Source organism: Puma concolor, chromosome C1 (assembly GCF_028749965.1).
Source record: "Puma concolor isolate L17-30 chromosome C1, mPumCon1.1.hap2, whole genome shotgun sequence".
In the NCBI taxonomy this organism is placed as follows: Eukaryota; Metazoa; Chordata; class Mammalia; order Carnivora; family Felidae; genus Puma; species Puma concolor.
Genome location: NC_141674.1, coordinates 199,244,735 through 199,266,107, shown reverse-complemented (window position 1 = coordinate 199,266,107; position 21,373 = coordinate 199,244,735). Strand labels below are relative to the sequence as shown.

The window sequence follows — 21,373 nt, the reverse complement described above, 5'->3', positions numbered from 1 at the left end:
TTTCTGTTTAAATTGTTTTTAGAGGTGGTTTGAGGCAGGGTAACTGATGGAGGCTTGAGGGCATGCCGAAACTTAAGATACCTTGTGGTACTAATCTTTCCATATAATGTTCTCTCATTGCAATTTTGACATTGGATTGGGTTAATTATATTAGTTTATTTTTCATTGAGTTATTTATGAAACTCTGTTGCACACACATCTGAATTAGAAACAGAGTCTCGTCTAAAACACGTTATGTTGTTATGGGAAGGTAAAGTGTACATAAATAGTCAACATTTAACTATGCGTTGGCAAATTAACCAGTTATGGAATAAGTGCTGACAAAAAAATTTAAGCAGGTGTATTTGAGGAGGGGAGGAGACATTTAAACAGTTATAGCTTCAACCTCCATTTCTCAGATTGCTTAGCCCTCGACGGTGAAAAGCCTTCTATAGGTTGCTGTAAAACTGGAACTGAATGGGGAAAGTGGGAAAGACACTCAGGTACTGGGTAGAGCAGGGGGCAAAGTGTATGGTGAGGGTGGGAGAAGGACATAGGTTTAGATATCATTTATAGGCCCAAATACTAGTTTTTCCACCATGTTGGATATAGTTTTAAACATTAAGGTTATATTAATACCATTTCATACTGTACTTCTAGGTATGTTGTAGTACTAATTTGAGATTATCCTTAATCTCCTTTTCCTTTTGTTAATATTCTTAATACAGAATTGAGTGTATGGGGTAGGAACTGACCAAAAGAGAAAAAAAAAAAAAAAAAAAAAAAAAACATGGACAGAATATTCTCAGAGTTCATCATTAACCTTGTCTCATATACATAGCTTGGCATGTGTCTCCTTTGAAAGACAGCCACGGTGAAATTCATATTTATCCCCATCCCTCTCCTACTATCCTGCTTATCTTGTCTATTTTTTTAATCTTATTTTTAGTGGTAGGGGTGGCCATTACCATCATTGTGGCTGCCATTAACTCTTTGAAATTCATTATTATTCTTTTGTTTTGGTTCATATCTGACATAGTTATGTCTCCTAGCCACTCATTCCTAAAACATGTTCTTCCCATGTTGGCTCTTCCAGGGAGGGACATGTCTGAAGTCAAAGAGGCACTCTTTCACTTCATTCAGCAAACATTTATTGAAGGCTTGCTATGTGCCTATTTTTATGAAACATTCTGGGGATATAAAGATACCTGGATGCAATTTCTTTCTTACATTTATAGTCTGATAGGAAATATGTACTTTTAAAAAAAGATAAATAAAATGAAATAAATGCTCTAATAAAGACATATACATACTTCTGTAGGAGCACAAATGCAGAGCTGACCTAACTCTGTCTAGAGAAAACAAAGAAATCTTATGTGCAGTGTTTGATTTGTACATCAGGTTGAGAAAAATCACACAAATTAGATTCACAGAGAATGTACGTTCCAGGCAGAGCACTTGCCATAGGCTAACACTTGGAAGTATAAAAGAACATTCGCAGGTTCCCGGACATTGAACATAGTTGCAGTTAAAGAGGTGATAGGATGGGGCGCCTGGGTGGCGCAGTCGGTTAAGCGTCCGACTTCAGCCAGGTCACCATCTCGCGGTCTGTGAGTTCGAGCCCCGCGTCAGGCTCCGGGCTGATGGCTCAGAGCCTGTAGCCTGCTTCCGATTCTGTGACTCCCTCTTTCTCTGCCCCTCCCCCCTTCATGCTCTGTCTCTCTCTGTCCCAAAAATAAATAAACGTTGAAAAAAAATTTAAAAAAAAAAAAAAAAAAAAAAAAGAGGTGATAGGAAATAAGTCTAACATAATTGGTTGCAATGCAAAAATGGAGCCTTTTATGCTAATAGAATGTTTGAATTCCACTGGAGTAATCTGATTTTTCTCTTGTAAAGAAAAATGTCACCAGTGTAGAATATAGGAGAGATGACTGACTGAGGGACAAGGAGAGACTAGAATTAAGAATGCCAAGGAAAAGATGAAAAGACAGGAGCAGGAGAAGAGAACTGGATGAAACACTAGAGACATGTTTTGGAGATAGAATAAGAAGTTTTTGACTTTGAGGGAAAAGGAGAAAATTCATGACTTGTAGTTTTGGAAATAAAGATAATAATAATTAATTTTATGGCAGATTATCTTATTTGAAAATTATCTTTATGCTCATTTCTCAAGGCTCTTTAGCTTGAAGAAAAAGCTTTAAAAAGTGAAGTATGTAATTAGCTTTTTTCCCCCTTGCCAGGAGACAAAAATGAAAGCATGAACCAAAAGATAGCTAGCTTTAAAACAAGGACATATATTATTAAGTTTATGCTTTGAATTATTTGAGAAAGGGAAGTTCTTAATTACAAGTCTGGGAACATAATTGAGAACCTGCAAACTCTAGTAAGTTCCTTCAACTTGTTTCTATCTGGTAACATTAATTCCTCCATAAAGTCATTCAGTAAAAAAACCTTGAATATTGTATTTGTCTTATATCATAAAAGGTACTAGAGACACAAATAAAATGCAATCTGTACCCTATGGTTACTTACCAACTACTGTTAGAAATAGACCAGTAAACCAACACAATAGTCTGATAAGCTTTACAGGGGCATGTAGGATAGATGTCTAAACCAGACAAGGTGTCCAAGAGAAATTTCTGGGGCAAGTTTTGTTTGAGTGAAGATTTGAAAGACAACACAGCCATCCATGAAAGGAGTCTTTTGTGCAGAGAGAACAACATGTGTGAAGATATAGAAGCCTAAAAGATCATGGAGAGTTAAGGACCAACAAGTAACTGTATAATTAGAGCCCAGTTTGTACGGGCAAAAGAAATTGGAAGGTGATAGGCCAGAGAAATAGTCTGTGAACAGAATATCAAAGACTTACTGTGCTAAGCGAAGAATTTCGTATTTCATCCTAAAAAATATTATTGTATTCACATTTTATTTCTAGAGATATAGGAGATAAAAGAGTCAAGAGAGAAGCAAGTAGACCATTGCAACAATCTCCTGATTGGTCAAGTAGGGCTTAGTAGCCTGGCATAAACAGTTAGAAATTGAGAGCAACTATACATGTAAAATCTAAAATACACAGTACACCCATGTATGTATATTAGGAGGAGGTGAGAGAAGGGAAAGGAGACTGAGTGAAAGGAAGAAATCTCGTATTTGTCATAGATATTTAGCATGGATGATCAGGTAGATAATGGTGCTGTCTAAGTAGATGGAAATTGGAAAAATAGGAGAAAGTATGGGGTGAGAAATGGAGATTTCGGCTTTTGAACACATTACCTTTTAGGCACTTGTGAGAGACTGCCAAGTGAAACTGTCTAGGAGGAAGTTGAATATATAGATCTCAAATTCTCAAGAGAAGTCTGGGTAGGAAATAAAGATTTGGTAGTCATCATTATAGAGGTTGTAACCTGAAGTAATATGTTTTCTAAAGTTATATGGGTAACTATAGAGTGAGACATCTAGAAAGCCAAGAAAACACCAGGAGGAAAAAAAGAAAAAAAAAAAAAAAAAAAGAAGAGCCATGAAGATAAGTAGGAGCAGAGAATAGAAAATGGAAAGAGTGATTTCAAAGCAAGCCAGTACTGTCAGATGTTATCAAGAAAATAAGATAAACTGATTTTTTTTTTTATTTGGCAACATGGAGAAAGTCTGTGACAATATAGATGACATCCATTATTTTTCCCTGCCCTACAAAACTTCCTTCTTCTTTTGATAACCAAACTTCCATTTTCCTTTAGAGAACTGTCCTCCTATTATATGAAAAGACTATAAGCGTAGCTTCCCTGCCCTTTCCTGGCCAGGGGGTGGACAGGTGATCTAATCTAGACTGTCTTTTTGGATTTTGAATTTGAGTGGATTGTTTGGTAAACATGGCTATGTTGGGAACACTCTTAGATGCTTCTGTCTTTAAGATTTATAAATGTGATGACATAATGAAATAATGCAATTACAAACATATTTTCCTCTTGGCTATAACTGCAAAAATAAGGTCAAGGAAATAGCTGGTTATGAAGTTTGCTCTAACAAGTAAGATTAGCTTATTGGTATTTTCTTAGCCTAGATAAATCTCTCACTATGTGACTGATGCATTATTGAGTTAACTTAAGAACTTGTTTTCTGTTTCAAGCCCAAACATTGCACCCAGACCCATGAAAGAAAAAAAAAAAAAAACATTCAGATTAGTTATGTAATTGAGAAAATGTATCAGATCTTTTCCCAATGGCAGACCTTAAAAATATGTCAAACTTGTTTATTAAAAGTCAACAGTCTAATTATCTCAACAACAACAACAACAAAAAAAATAGTATAGTGTACTGGCTAAGGGCCCAGGCTCTAGAGCCAGGCCACCTAGGTTCAACTCACATATTCCGTATGAACTAGATATAAACAGCAAGGAGTCTCTGGGTTTTTGTTTCCCCATCTGCAAAATGGAGATGGGACTGATCTCAAGGGGGTTATTGAAAAGATTAAATAATTTAATGCAGTCTTAAAACAGTACTTAGCACATAGTATATATCAGTTACTATTATTATTGCTGATATGGTAGAAATAGGTTCAATATTTGATATGTGGAGGGCTGATGTTAAATAGAAGTAAGACCAGAGCTCTGACAAAGTCATTGTTTTCAGTTCACATGAGCTTCATTGAACTTGGGACAAATCATCTGAATTGAGGTGGATGTGGTGTGGGACAGTTCGCACACCCAGGTTTCGTTTTGAGTGTTAAATGTGTGCAAATATGAAAATTCAAGGTTAGACTTAGAGCAAAACTGCCAAGTTTTAGACTACTCATTTCAAAACTAATTATTATATTCAATTTGGGGGCAAACCCTGTTAACCAGTTTTGCTGTTTTTTTAACAAAATTTACAACAACAAACCTTTTTTTTTTTTTCTTTCCTTCTTTCATTTTGGATCCCAGTTTGTGACATATTTTCATCTTCAGTCCATACATAGCCTGTTTTTTAGCTTGACAGTTATGTTAAATAATGTAGTAATTGCCTATGAATCCACCACCCAAAACAAAAATTAAGACTTTGACAATAATCTGTATCTAACTAATGGTTCCAACCACATCCATTCTCGACTGCCATTCCATCCTCCTGGCCACCCTTGTTTGAATTTTTTGGTCAGCCTTTCTTTGCTTTCCTTTTTAAGTATTTGCTTTTACTTTAGTTATTGGCTAAAGAGAACATAATGTTTCGTGTAACATCTTGGGATATAATTTTTTTCCACTTGGTAACATCATGGATTATATCAGTATAGAAAATGACCTGAGTATTTCCTTCTTCCTGAATCTCATAATCTCCTTTTACATTAACATCCAGTAATTGCAGAATCTCTTGCCAATCGTAGCCACATCTTATAAGGTTGAAGATTAAATTCTTCTGGTCTATCCACTAGAATATACTAGGTTAACCCAAAATTTAGATTGGATATAGATTTCTTTAAACATGTCCAAATTAGGAAAAGATTTTTCTGTTGCCATTTTTCATTTCTTCAAAATCAGCAACCTGTATTGGTTATTAAGTAGGTCACCTGAATAGTTCACTGGATTTTCTTAACTTTCATCTCTTGCTTTCTCATTTTACTTTAGTGCCTGGTCTTATAAATGAGAATGTATTGTGTTTCACACAGTAGAACTCTCCTTTACAAATGAAAGGAGCAGAATAAATCATTTTACAGTGTATGCTGAACAAGTAAACATATTCTAAAATAGGAATCCTGTAGGCTCCCAAACGGCCCTGGCACAGGTACAATTAGAGAAAGTAACAATAATCAAGAATAAGTTATGGTCTTTCCTGTGAACTCTGGCTTCAATCATTGATCTCATCTGTCTCAGATGTTACTCTATCCTTAAACATCCTTTGACAGTATTTCTATGCAAAAACTTTTGTTAAATCCTTTTTCTATACTATGAATGTCAATATGTAATGTCAATATCTGTGAACTACTCTATTAGCCCCTAGCAACTTAGACAAATGTGATGCAGAGGGAGCAGCTTTGGAGAGTTTATGTCAAATGAGTTAGAGCAGTTTAGTGAGCAAATATGCCAATTTGGAAATGGAATGTTTTATCCTACTGAAGAGCTCTTTTTAAAATAAATTAGAGTCATAAAGCTGCCACAGTTTACTGTGTATAGACATGTTCAGAATTGAAACTCCTTCATGAAGGCTGCTTTGTGCAGGTATTTATCTACTACCAGTAGGGCTAATAGCTCACTTGTCTCATCAATAGAAAATCTGCTACAGGAAAATACATGGGTGAAAAAAAAAAAAACCTGGTTAAATATCGTGCTGTTATTCTGTGTGTCTGTTTAAGCTTTCCTGCAAAACAAGTTGACTTACTTAATTTGTTTTAGAAAAATAAACTCCAAAAGCCTTGAGAATAGTGCAGTCTTAAAGTGGTATTGATTTTAATCAATGTTAAAAACACTTTCAGAGGAGTAAGATGAGAAACAAGATGAACATGTTTGCCACCAATAGTGGCCAACAGTTTGTCATTGATTTGAGAACGACTCGAATAAAAACAAATCCCCTCTGTGTGTGTGTCTGTATGTGTATGTATGTGTGTGTGTAAAATTAAAGAGTGTACTTTAACACTAAAGGTTATTCTTTCTACTTTTATCCAAGCATACTAGCTTATGTTTATCTAACACATATTGAGATGGCAAATCCAGCTTTGTATCTTTTTAAAATGTTGAAGAAATTATCAGATTGCATTTTTTGTATGGTTTTACATAGTACCTCCTATGGAAGATTGTAAGGAACAAGAGCCTATTATGGACAACAATATTTCTCTGGTGCCTTTTGAGAGACCTGCTGTCATAGAGAAGCTCACAGGGAATATGGGAAAACGTAAAAGCTCCACTCCACAAAAGTTTGTGGGTAAGCATTACAAATGATTTTACTTCAAAGGTGGTTTTAATGAGAAGTATGTTCCCATGTATTAGAACTACAGATGGTATATTTCAGTTCAAGAGGTAAATACCCATCTCTTTTGTCCATTCTTAATTTCTGCTTTATGCTGTTCCATGTGTACCTCCCTCCCTCTCTTTCTTTCTTTCTTTCCTTTTTCTTTCTCTCTCTCTCTCTCTCTCTCTCTCTCACACACACACACACACACACCTTTAGATATATGGGCCTAGGAAATTAAAGAAAGACTGATAGAAGTTGCTACCTCAAAACTAAATTATAAAGTACACTAGTATGTAAAAATGTCCATTTATTTACAAAATAAAAATACTTAAGGAGAATGGTGTCATCTGTTAGCCAGTTTTGTGATGTTTTCCAATTTGCACTAGTTCTAGGTCTTTAAACTGTTTTCTTTACATGAGATTAATGCTTTTACTATTTTATCTAGAATTAAGAGAAATATTTTCCCCCAAAATGCTGCATTAGAAAAATAATGCAGCAACCTACATTCAAGATCTTGCATATTTGGATCTTTGTTTTCATCTGGCCTATGGTTTTGAAACAAAAAGATTAAATATAATGTATTTAGACTTTTCTTTTTCATTTCCAAGCCCTTAGATGCAAAAAACATCTAAGTTTTTTAAGAATGTATAAAAGATAGTGGGGTGCCTGGGTAGCTCCATTGGTTTTAAGCCTCTGACTCTTGTTTTCAGCTCAGGTCAGGATCTCAGAGTTCATGGGATTGAGCCCTGTGTAGGGCTCTGTGCTGACAGTATGGAGCCTGTTTACAATTCTCTCCCTCTCTCTCTGCCCCTCCCTTGCTCGCATTCTCTCTCTCCCTCTCTCTGTCTCTCTCAAAATAAATAAAATTTAAAAAAGAATACATAAAAAATAGTGATTCTATATAAAGAATTGCCATTAATTATATATGTAATATATTCTTATAGATTTTATTACTATAAAGGGTAAAAATTAGAAGAGAAAAATATTCAAATAGATTCTCATATTCTATTGTCAAAGAGTATTGTGGAACATCCTGATATGGGTTGAGTGATGATTGGTAGAAAATCTTTGGTTATTTCAGGGAGGGAAGGCTAATAAAATTCTTTTACTCCAATAATCAATCACTTAGAGAAGATATCCTTTCAATCTGAAATCGCAGAACTAACAAATCACCAAAATATCATTTTAAGACAAGCTGGAGAAATTTATTGACAGAGCTCTTTGAAAAAAAGACTAGAGAATGGCCCTAAGGGATCACAGTTGATACTGATATAGTATCAGGAATACTGCAAGAATACTCAAAAGCTTGCCTTGGGCCCTAACTTTTCTTCCAGTCTTTCTTCCTTTATATAAATGTTTTGTTTTTTTTTTTTATGTCTTCTGAATCTAGTTTTGTTCTTTGTAACATTTTCAGTGTTTACTATGACTTAGAGATGCTATTCTCAATTTGATTTGATTATATCCTTAGAAAAGGGGGACAGGTTTTTTCCTAATTACATCTTGATTTTAAAATAATAACATTAGATTCTTATTAGGAATTTAATGGTATTTTTTTCTTTATTTGGATTATCCTTTCGAGTAGTATATAAAAAGCAATCACACATTGTCTCTGTGATGGTTTTTGAAATGAAAATTTCATCACTCCACACTCACTATAAATTCCTTTTTACCATGCCCCTCGGTTAAATACTATTCTTTGACCTTTTCAAGCCCTACAGACCAATGATCCCTGAACTTTCTATCTTTTTGTGTTCTCCTCTCTTTTTATTATCAGCTTAGATTCCATGGTTAATCATGTTTATTACTCTGTTGCCAATATTCTTGACTCTCTTACTTTGTTGTCTTTCTATCACCTTCTCCTAGTGAAACCCCACTAGGAAACCCCACTCTATTGAAAGCAGAGAAGCATCTGTCCCATATCTACAGGGCTGCTAGTACTTTTGGAGAAAAGCCCACAGCCTTACAAATTGGTCACTATGAATCAGTGAATAAGTGATCTCAAATATCAGTTGTTCCATCCACATTGTAGCAGTCCTACTTTGATCCCATCCCTGCATAGTCCTCTCTCCTGCTGAACCCTATAGCCATTTCAACATTTATTCTCCACAAACACGGTATCTCACTTCTTGATGGTATTCTAGCTCAATTTACAGGGAATAAAGTCTTTTGAAATGTTATCAATATTACGAATTTTATAAGGATTAAGTGCATTTATAGGAATATTTTCTTTTTTTCCTCCTTGTTTCAATGAAAGAAGTATCCCTCTTTTTAATTAAGGTTAATTCCTCTTCTTGTGCCCTGGAATTCTTCTGTCACAGCCTCCCCCCCCGCCAACCCAATGCATTACATTTCATTATTCCTTTTTCTCACTTGTATTTTCAGTCTTTTCCCTCTATTGGCATTTTCCTTTTAGTATTTAATAAGATAAACTCTCATCATTTAAAAAAAAAAAATTCCCTCAAAACCAAATCTCCTTCCTGCTACTACCTACTTTCTCCTCTTCAAAAAATGGAGTGGTTGAAAGAGTTCTCTATGCTTGCTTTCCATAATTTCTTTCTTTCTACTCATTCCCTAGTCTATGCAACCTGGTTGTCTTCCCCATGAAATGATTCTTATCAACGTCGCCAGCTTCCATAGTGTCAAGTGCAGTGGACCCTTTTTAGACTATCTTATATCAGTCAGAACATTTGCCACTCCTGAATAATTAATTGCTTTTGAAACACTTCTTTTCTTGGTATCCATGACATTGATCTCTTGCATTTCTTCTAGCTTCTCTGCTCCTTCTCAGTCTTCATTATGAATCTACCCTTAACAGCTATGCAGATGGGGCAAAAGTACTAATGAAGGCCTCCATTCATATGCCTAAATATTTGAATATTTTAAATTAAGCTGAAAATTATTTTTTTAAGTTTATTTATTTTGAGGGGGGGAGGGGAAGGGACAGAGAGAAAGAGAGAGAGAATCCCAAGCAGGCTCCGTGCTGACAGCGCAGAGCCTGATGCAGGGCTTGAAATCACAAACCACAAGATCATGACCTGAGCTGAAACCAAGAGTCAGATGTTTAACCACCTGAGAGACCCAGATGCCCCTAAGCTGAAAAACTATTGTTCTACCTTCCTAACTTGGAAGACTGAGTTCAAATAAATATAGAATGCTTAGATCCTTTAGAGTTCCACACCAGACCTTGACAGCATGAGCAGAACCACTGCCTGACCTGGAGCCAGCCCTCTCTCTTAGACCTACTTCTGTTTCTTTCCAGTACCAAAAGGGGCCTCATGCATATGCATGTGGACACCTCAGCCTTCACATTCAGCTTCTTTTCACATTGCACCCCACACGCAGCACATAAAGAGTAGTGTATTAGCCTCTCCTCAGGCCTAAGTGTGTGCATACCAGGAAGATAGACCATATGAAGAGGACTATGCTAACCTTTAGTGCAAACTCAGTGCCATTTGGGAAAGGAATTCTTCAGTCTTGGGTATCCAGGGTATGGTCTAGGGAGTAATCTCCAGATAGGCATATTCCTTTGGCTCTACACATTCCTCATTCCATGAGGAGCAAGGGACTCTGTAAACATGGGGCCCAGTGCAGGAATCCAACTTGCCTTGGTCTGTGGGCAGGCATAAAAATCTTGGTGTTCTCCCAGGTTCTATTTTTGACCTTCTCATCTTCACACTTTACCAATGCTTGGGTTATACCTTTTATTCTCTTGGCTTCAGAAGTTACTTTCTATCAACTGATGACATGTATCTACATCTCAAGCCCAGATCTCTCTTCTAAATTTGAGACTCTACTCAGCAGTTACTGGACCACGACTATTACTCATAGTTTTCCGAAATTGAATTCATCATCTTTTCTATCTGCTATCCACTAAGTTTCCCAGATAAGAAACGGGCTCCATGCTTAACTTCTTTCTTTTTTTCATTCTAAGTCTAGATAATCACCAAGCCCTAGAAACTATATTTTCTAAATTTCTCTCCATTTCATTGGGTTTTCTCCATTTCCACTACCACTATACTAATTCAGGCCACCAGATCTTTATAGCAATAACCTCCTAAACCATCTTTATAAATAAATATCTAGTCAAGTCACTTTCCCATTTAACCCTATTAATCTGTATTGCTCTCAGCATGAAATTCAAATTCCTTAGCTGTTGAATGAGCCTTATTATCTTCTCTTTCTCATCTATTTCCACTGTCAGCTATATACTGAAATTTAAGTAATCCCTTGAACAAGCTATACCCTCTTGCCTCTGAGCTTTCCTACCAGCTGCTCCACCCCCACATTCCTTTACTTGGCTAATATTTGTCATCACATTCTTATCTCTGATGCTACTTTCTTCAAGAAGTCTTATTTTACTCCCTTAATATATATTCCTTTTATTTGGCCTCATAGCACATATCACACTGTATTATAAATGATTCCTAAATCACTGTCACTCTCTCTAAACTGTAAGCTCCTTGAGAATATAGATTAGGTTTGTCTAGTTTAACTTTTTAAGTCTTAACATTGCAGTATCTTAAATTGGATGCCATGAGATCAGGTCTCATCATTTTTTTCTTCCATTTTCATTACTCCGATTATAACCCTAATCTCACTTTGGGGACCTCTTTTCAAACCTGAAATAATACTAGTGATCCAAAAGTGCTTTTCCAGAATGCAGTTCTGTAGATAAACATTTTTTTATCAACATTACAAAGTAGGCATCCATCTATAATAACATACTAAACATTTATAAGAAGTCCACATATATTGTTAAGAAGCCTTTATCTGTAAGATTTACCTATGCAAGTAACCAGGCAATTAGTAGGAGACCACGTTGTTTTAGTGGCAGAATTTTAAAAAGATAAAATACACCATCCAAAGCTGGAAACATTTAAAGGAGAAAAATTAAAATGATTTCTCCTGCTTTATGCACAAGGCTCTTTTATGGTTAATCTTTAGACACTGTGTTGAAGTAAAATACTGATTTGTTGAAGTAGATATTAAAGGGAAAACTACAAAAATACTTCAATCAAGATAAAGCATGGAAAACTAACAATGGGTGTACATATCAGCACCATTGCCCATATGTCTAAACAAGGAAGGGATGGTGTAAAAATGATGAATTCCCCATTTCAAGAAGCAAAACAACAAACATATTATTTTCCAAGTTTGTAAACAAACTACTTGTGGAAATAACTCCTGTTTTTAAATAGTCCTAAATTCCATTCAGTTTATCAAACAATACAGCTTTTAACAGTGTTTTAATGGTGTCATCTTTGAATTCTCTAGGGTGACAAATGCCGGCTCTATAATTTTTTTTTTTTTTCTAATGTAGCAGTTAAATCAACCAAATTAACCATATATAACAATGAAGTGACAGATGTTATAATCAGATCACTCTCGCTTTTATGCTCTTTGTGGCTTGGTCACTGATGTCTAAAATATGCAAAACAAGCATAGTCTCTGACTTATTTTCACCTGGTATTTCTGCTTTTGCCTACAGTTGCTGAGCTCTAGACAAGTGGAAATTCTAATTGAGAATGAAAATAGGATAACACACTCAATCATACCTTTCTGGCTAGATGCATTTTCATGATGGCATTAAAACAAGTGCAAATGGCTTGTGAAATTCTTATTACTAATCCTCTTTGCAGGCTGAGAGTATTTGAGTCTTAGCAGAATTAAAGAGCACAAATGCTTGATCTAAAGAATATCATATTATAGAAAATGGAGACAATTAACTTTGTACATTTATATTTTAATCCAGTCACTAATTTTGTTGTATTTTGTTTGTTTGTTTTTTTACTTTTCTTGCCCTCCCCCTTTCAGGGGAAAAGCTCATGCGATTCAGCTACCCAGACATTCACTTTGATATGAACTTAACATATGAAAAAGAGGCTGAGCTAATGCAGTCTCATATGATGGACCAAGCCATCAACAATGCAATCACCTACCTTGGAGCTGAGGCCCTTCACCCACTGATGCAGCACCCGCCAAGCACAATCGCTGAGGTGGCCCCGGTTATAAGTTCAGCTTATTCTCAGGTCTATCATCCAAATAGGATAGAAAGACCCATTAGCAGGGAAACCTCCGATAGTCATGAAAACAACATGGATGGCCCTCTCTCTCTCATCAGACCAAAGAGTCGACCCCAGGAAAGAGAGGCCTCTCCCAGCAATAGCTGCCTGGATTCTACAGACTCAGAAAGCAGCCATGATGACCACCAGTCCTACCAAGGAAACCCTGCCTTAAATCCCAAGAGGAAACAAAGCCCAGCTTACATGAAGGAGGATGTCAAGGCTTTGGATACCACCAAGGCTCCTAAGGGCTCTCTGAAGGACATCTACAAGGTCTTCAATGGAGAAGGAGAACAGATTAGGGCCTTCAAGTGTGAGCACTGCCGAGTCCTTTTCCTAGACCATGTCATGTACACCATTCATATGGGTTGCCATGGCTACCGGGACCCACTGGAATGCAACATCTGTGGCTACAGAAGCCAGGACCGTTATGAGTTTTCATCACACATTGTTCGAGGGGAGCACACATTCCACTAGGCCTTTTCATTCCAAAGGGGACCCCTATGAAGTAACAAACTGCACATGAAGAAATACTGCACTTACAATCCCACCTTCCCTCAGACGTCGACATACCTTTTATTTTTGTTTGTTTAATATTATTACTGTCATTAATTCTTATTTTGTGGATGCAGTGTCATTTACTCTGCCTAATTACAATAAGGAAGAAACAGAAGAGAGAAGGGACAGGGGATATTGTTCTTGGTAACGTGGGAATTTAAGAGCAGTTCATTTCTGCCATGAATAAATATAAGGTATATCATGCTTTGGAAAAAAAATCACTTGATTCATATAGGTTCACCTAAGAGATTCTAATTTGCCACTGATGTTCAGGATTATGATTGAAGGCAAGGAAGTTTGGAGTTTTCTGTGTAGAACTTCCACAGTTTAAAGTGGTATAAGTAATTTTACTCTTCAAAGAAGAAACTGTTTCAAAATGTAAACTTTTTTTTTTTCCTCTAGAGATCATGAAACACAAACACATGTGTTAATTTCAGTGATAATCCTTGGATGAGTTGTTGTGGGTTCTATGTTTACTTCCCCAATGGAATTTATAATACGGTATGTTATACGCTGTACCATATAGCAAAACTTGTAAACTACAGGTAGTTGAGGACACCTACAATACATCTGAGGTCCTGTGATCTAATTTTTCTAAACTTAAGCACTGTTTTCCATAGTTTTGATGACTGGTATTTTATAGACACCCTGGCAGCCTTACTTTTAACACCTTTAATGAGTAGTATTTTTATCTAGTTTTAAGAATAACATATGGTCTAAGAGTGGCTAAGAGGCAGTCAGTAGTTTCCAGAAAGGACCTCTGCTTTTCATAAATTTGTTTTGGAAGTCTTCTTTTAAAGTTGTAATGTGATGGCGGCATAGTGTACATAATTGTTTCTAAAAGTATGCTTACGATTGTCACTTTATCAGCATTTAATCAGTGTTAACCAGTCAGCAGAAACATATAATTAGGCTAACAGTAGGAGTAAAAAAACCTACTCAGAAATCCCTTTTCTGGTATTTCTCTTTTCCCACTGATTTTTTCAAGCTGTGACCACCCAGTGTTCTGTCCATAGTCCATCATCCTTTACTACTTGAGTAGAAGATCATGAAACTCTTTGCTATAGGTTTTTGCTCTCAAAATCTCGGAGCAATTACTAATTCGACCTGAATATGGTAACTTGAACCCCATAAGGTTATGGAACTAGGGCTATTTATTCTAGTATTTCTTGAATAATAACATTTACCACTTTTGGTGCAAGGAAAAGGGAACTTCTTTGTAACCTGTACATTAGACCACAGATAAAAAAACAGCTTATTTTTTACACTTTTTGGGGTCTAGAATGTAACCTAACCTCCAAGCAAAAGTCACCATGTCCTGCACAGTTTTCCATCTCAAACACATTCAACTACTTGTAAGTCCTTGTCAGAAATGAATCTCAGTACCTTAGCAAAACAAAACAAAACAAAACAAAAAAAACCTCTTAATCCATACATGTTATCATTTTTCATGTGCAAATTTTTTATTTCATTTATAAAAAGGTGCTCTGTTTTTTATGTGCAGTCCAACAGCATTAGAGGGAAGGGAAAAACGAGATCAATTCAAGTCATTTTGGGGGGACATACCTGGATACAGAAATTGCTGCTTGTGTTGAGGGAGGACAGGCCTGACCATGGCTGGATTATCTGATAGCCATTTATGAGTACTGATTCTGTTAAGCAGTAACTGATAACTGCTCTTAAAAAAATAATTAAATAGGAGGCTGAAACTATGTTTTTAATGCAGAATGATGTGAGAACTAGCAAAATTAGAGACTTAAGGACAGAGAAGCAAATCCGGCCCCAATACTGCTCTTGACTCATCTTCTCACTTATCATCTGCTTATTTAAACAGCTTCTGAGCACTAACACAGCTAGAGCTGGGCAAAGACGATTTTAACTCAGCTCTCCTTTACTCGTTCCTCTTATAATTATTTTTGGAGAAATGTCCAAACTAGTCCTTTAAATCTAAGAGAATGCACCAAAACAGAGACATGAAACGTTTTAAATAGAATATTGTTTTTTTTTCCCCTCCTGCATGCTTTGGTACATGGTGAACACACAATTTATTCAAAGGTAAAGTATGCTTTTGAGACTTCCTTACCTCCCCCTACACTAACCAGTCAAAAAATTGGAATTTCATATTTTTTTCCCTTTTGGAGGAAGGTAAATAATGTAAGTTACTGATTTTGTGTTTTACTGCAATTTAAGGAAATGTGGATGGCAGTGTGTTCATAACTTTGGCTGTGTGTGGATTTCTGCTGGCATCATCTATGAATTTTCTTCCTGTTCACTATTTGTTTTTTTCAGTGTATGAACAATCATGTGTCTACCTACCCTGGGATGAAGCTGAATTTTAGGTGGACCTAAAGAGTTGTGTAGTACCCCCATGAAGACAGTACTCCTTTTCTGATTTCATCTGTTTGAGAATCTACTTTATCAAAGGGACAATATTTGTGAGAGTGTATTTGCTACAAGTGTATACTTGTACTTTCTTAGCTACATGATATGAGGAACAGAAAGAGATAAAGATGGCTCAGGGTGTGGCAGGGACAAATGAGGACGAGGTCAATTCAAATGTGCAGGTTAGAATTTTTGTGGGCATGGTGCTTTCTGGGAAACTCTAAATGGCTATATTTGCATGCTTCCTTCTTCACAAAAGGAAATATGCAAGTTGGTAGGGCCTAAAAATAAATATGAGGGTCAGACACCAAATAAATCAAATTTTACATAACAGTTATATGCCCAATTTATTTAGGTGAGATTTCACATTAGAGTACTGGAGGGGCATAAAAAATGGGTTAGCCCCTTTCTTCTGGTTTGGCAAAAATTCAGAAATTCATCACATTGCTTTGCCCTGATTTTGCCCAGAAATTTACCTCCAGCTCCTGTTGGAGATGTGTGCTGCCTCTCTAATAGTGGTCAATCACCTTTAAAAAGCCATTCTAACCTGGCTTTTTAGAACGGTGAAGATGACCAATAAGTTTGGAAGAGATTTCGAGTCGTTAAAACATTCCGTTGAGAATTTTCTGGAGGGACAGAACGCGAGAGACCAGGATTTAGATTTGGCTACAAAGTAGAAAATGGTTTTCCTCCATGCATACAAGCAATTGTATGTGTGTGTCAGTGCGTGCATGTGTGCATACACACATACACACTCCTTTGAAGTAAAGTCATGAAAAGAAGCAATTAGAGTCACCACATGTCTTGCAAGAGCACTTAAAGAGTTAAAATTAGTTAATACCTGAGAAATTTAGTAAACTTACTTTACCAGATTGTATTAAGAAATATTAAAGAAGTTATTAGTATGTCTTTAGGACTAGTTCAACTATTAAACTAAAACCTTGGGCCTTTACAATCTACTTGCAGAATGAATCTAAACAAACAAGAAAAGGATTTTTAAGCTGATTTGGTATAACTTCCAAAACGAAGGAAACAAAAATAACTTTTGAATAGGAAGATACAAAAAAAAAAAGATTAATTTTTATGTGTTGGCAAATGGAAAAAGACAATATTTTAGTGACCTTGATGTTTTGATTTATAGTTACCATGTCTCAACTCTACACCTCACAAAACTATGAAGTCTTTATGATATGTTGACATCAGTGAAGGCATTTAGATGAAATTATGTTTTAACTGATTTTCCAAATGTTATGTCATCTTATCTCCAAAATGATTCTGTAAAGTAGAAAAAGAACAGAAAAAGCTGCAAAAATACAAACAAACAAACAAAAAACTGTATGCCCCTAGTTTCAAGAGAGAACTTAGATTATAAGAGGTACTGACTACATTTTTTTTTTTTTTACTTTGAAATATTCATTGTACAAGAAGAGATACATTACATTTGTGGTCCTCTTTAGTTATATTTTATATATTATTTTTAGTAAGTACTATCTGTATAAGATTATCCAAAAAAATTCCCCAAATGCAAAAGAAAAGAGTAGGGGTGAAATTAAAATTTGTATATATGAGAGTTATCTCAGAAATGTTTTTAAACCTCCAGTTTCTGCAAAATAATTAAAATATACAGTAACTGGTATCTTAAGATCCTGAGTTTAATGTATTAAATACTTATAAAATTTCTTTATATTGGTGCCTTTTTAAAATGCATTGAGAGAGTGTTGGTTAGCTGTTGTAGCTCTACAAACACTTTTATTATGTATTTTTAAAAACCACTTAAATTTGAGTACTATGTAATACATCTTCATGTTCTTAGGGCAAAACTGTTAGAGGAAGTTCCAATCAGAGAATTTCAGCTCATCTGTTTAAAGTAAAAGGAAACTTTGCAACCAGATTTTAATCTTATTAGTTTGATAGTATTTCTGAATACCATTACAAGATCATGTAGGTAAAATATGGCATAGAGGGAAATTTCAGCTGTGAATTGCATTATGGTATGTGGTTTTGTTTTGTTTTTAAGGAAGAATCAGTTCTAGTATCACACAGGCTTTATTAGTGGAATTTTGGTCAATAAAATACAGTATTGTTTTGAAATTTCATTTATAGACTAGTGTTGTCCTAGTCTGAGAATCTGTCTCCTAATCTATTAATGTTTTATGGAATAAGGTAAAGAAGCAGGTAATTAATTCTCCTTGAACAAAACAAAACTGAATAGTCATATCACATTGCTATTCTCCAAAACATAATCTCAAATGGTTTCCTGCCATGATTGTGTATTACTTGCAATGGATGTGTTAGGATATGACAGCTTTTAAAAAATAAATAAATAAAAATGAGCTGCTTGTTATACAAAGCAAATGTCATATGACCAAGAAGCTGTGATATGCTAGTGTTTCTTTTTATCATAGTGTATTGCTAGGCCAAATAATGACACCTTGAATATTTTTATTACATTTATTGCAGTAACCTAAAGTTTTGGGATTTCCATAAGGTTTTTATGTAACATTATATTTCTAGCTTTTTAGTTTTCTCTTGCTGTACTGTAAGTTTGTGGATATTTTTCACATGCACTCTTAGAAATAAGTTCCTAATTCTGTTTATGGGATTTTTCTCCCATAACATTGCATTTGTATATTTTCTGTATAAATTTGTTGTGAATTAACCTTTACCCCATACAGAGAGTGGTACGTGAATGACTAGTTTTCTAAGATGTCCTTTTTATTGTGAATAAGATATAAAATTTAGAGGCCCTCTGCTAAGCCACATAAAACACAACATATAACTTCATAAAGGTACAGATAAGCCAGTTTGCAGTTAATTGGGCCCTTCAAATTACCTCAAGTGACACACAGTAAGAAAAGCTTCTCAGACGGGTGGAGGTCACTGAATCCCCTACTATGCACTTATCAGGATTCTACTTAATTTACTGGAAGTGGATTTTTGAAAAATGAATACACTGTAACAAGGGAAGGACTCTGGGTTTTGTTTTTGTTGTATTATTTTGTGTCTTTTTGTTAAGTAGTTCAATTTCTGAAACTGTGATAAAACATTTTGACTGTCAGGCACTCTCAGATTTTGAACATAAAATCACTTCCCCTTCTGTGTAACTAAGTTCTTTGTTACCTCTTCAATTTTGTTCTCCTCCCCCAACCACCCTTTTCTCCCCGTCCACATCCTTTCCATCACTGCCTCTGGACATTTCTGCCTCTCTTTCCCCCACTAGTTTGAAGATTAGGTCAACTCTGACTTCCGATTCATTGGTCTCTTAAGTCTTAACTTTTTGTGTGTGATTTTTTGTTGGCTGTATAATTTGCTGACATATTTTTATACTCAAGTGTAGTTTTATATTAAAAAGAGAAGTGGTTGGATTAAAAATAGTAAGGTATATAACCATTGTGCTACTTTCACTTTCAAATATTGGGTACCTAAAATAGGACGCCAGAGATCATGTCATCATAATATGGTATTTTGCCTTCCTTTTCTGTTGGGTTTTGTGTTCTGATTTGGTTTTCCTCCTAAAATGTATGAGAGATTAAATAATTTTTTTGCAAGAGTTTAGAAAGATGTTAAAAGTCTAAAACAAAAAGTCTTAAAAATCTCCCAGTCGGGAGAAGATGCTTTAACATTACTATAATAATATTCCAGGTTTGGAGGGGGCTCTCCAGGCTTCATATTTGCTCTTAATACTTGGACCTTTTAGACCATGTGTTATAATTGCAATCTCCGAATGATTGCTTCTGCTATTTAGTTTAAAAGATATTTTTTCTTTTCTTTCTGTACAAGTGCAATACTTTCCTTGAAGTCTTAAAAACTATGGTTGTTTTTTTTAACTGATCTTTCTTTAGTTAATGGCAAAAAAGAAATCCTTGAAGTTCATGGCATGTTAGTTTAAAGGACACAACAAGCAAAGAAAAAAACACCGTATAATAAAAAGATTAGAGGATGTGGAAGCCACTGGTTTATTCTCATGGTATCTTTATTTAGGCTAAATTTCCATTAAAATTGGTAATCTTTTGCCTGAGAAATGTGTCCTCAAGTTGAAAAAGTTGCAATTCTTAAAGACTGAATTTTCTTCTTAGACCCTTGTCCAATGTTTTAAATTAAGAACCTAATAGTTTTTATTTCATTTTCCTTCTTTTGGAAATGAACTTTAAAATAAAAGCAAAGCACTTAGCTCAATTTTAAACACCTATCACCTATTGAAGACAATTTTTAAGAAATATTTGGAGCACTGTTTTCATACAAATTTAAGTAAGAAGTATTTTTCGTATCATACATATTTATATGTAGAATACTGGTTTTCTTTTTTTATACCTGTGTCCCTGTAGTAAAACTGCTGTAATGTAAATACATGTTTTGTTAAAAGATAACATTTCTTTGGCATTTCTTTTAAAGGCAGTTACTGCATTTGTACAGTATGTGTCTTGGCCATTTTAGATTTTTTTTCTTTAACAATACCAAAGGTAATTAGACTACTTTAAAAACTAATTGCTTGACAGTTTCTAGGATATTTTGAGTTTTAGAAGCAAAAGAAAAAAAAATAGGTCAAACCAGTAAACCTCATTTTTTTTCAAACTAATAATTTGGGAAAATAAAAACTGTTTTGAAAAGAAATATATAAAAATATATATGTAAAATTAAAATTCCAGACTTGTATGTCAGGTTTGCTCAGTGTAATGTAGTTTTTTTAAAGTTCAAATACAATACCTCAGAAAATGAGGTTTACTATGGAAATACCGAAACAGTCTTTGCAGCTGTGTGACAAGTCAGCTCTGCTATATACCAATTTGGAGACCTCTGCTAAACAGTTTTATCACTGCAGACTAAAATGTGGGACTTGTATTTTGTTTTTAATGCACACACATACATGTTCTGTGCATGTATGTGGGTACTGTGTATACGTGTATGAGTGTTGTATATGCATGTGTGAGTGTGTGTCTGTATGTGTGTACAACTAAAGCTGCAGAAACTTTGTAATACTTTGTGAAAAGGATTATATTATAAAGGTTTGTACTGTCTGAGTGCACAGCTACTGGAATAAATTTAGGGAATCTCAGGAACAAGCATATAATTTGTCCAAGATTTATTTCTTCTCAGAAGTGTAAGTGCAGTTTTTAATTCTGTATATTATTTAATATTTTACCAATAAAATAAACTTCTGACATAAAGTGTTTGCTATAAAAACTTTCTGGTGAAAACTCTGTACACAAACATATCTTCCAAATACAGAAGATTAAACTGTTGAATACTATCAGGCTTATTTAAGTTATTGCTGTTGGGTCTATGTGTCACACTTCCTGACCCAGAGGGATACATTTGAGATCAGAAATTTCCATCTTTACTACGTTGTCCCCCAGAGCAGGGAACAAAGTATTCCATGACTTGTTAATGATGGCATCTCTTTACTCCACAGTTTTCATATATATCTCATTTTACCCTTAATCTAAGAGATTTGTATGTCAGAGCCTGTCCTCTATAGAAGAA

General features: G+C 35.1%; 1 protein-coding gene across 13 annotated transcripts in view; it reads left to right on the top strand.

Moving 5' to 3' along the window:
* Positions 1-21,140, top strand: part of IKZF2 (IKAROS family zinc finger 2) — a 164,209-nt gene extending 143,069 nt beyond the window's left edge. For all 13 annotated transcript variants that reach the window (XM_086719550.1, XM_086719547.1, XM_086719542.1 and 10 more), the window contains 2 exons: positions 6,717-6,860; positions 12,705-21,140. In XM_086719550.1, coding sequence (XP_086575676.1) covers positions 6,717-6,860; positions 12,705-13,429 — 869 coding nt within the window. In that variant the 3' untranslated portion in view covers positions 13,430-21,140. The remainder of the gene's footprint in view (positions 1-6,716; positions 6,861-12,704) is intronic.
* The last annotated feature ends 233 nt before the right edge of the window (positions 21,141-21,373 follow it).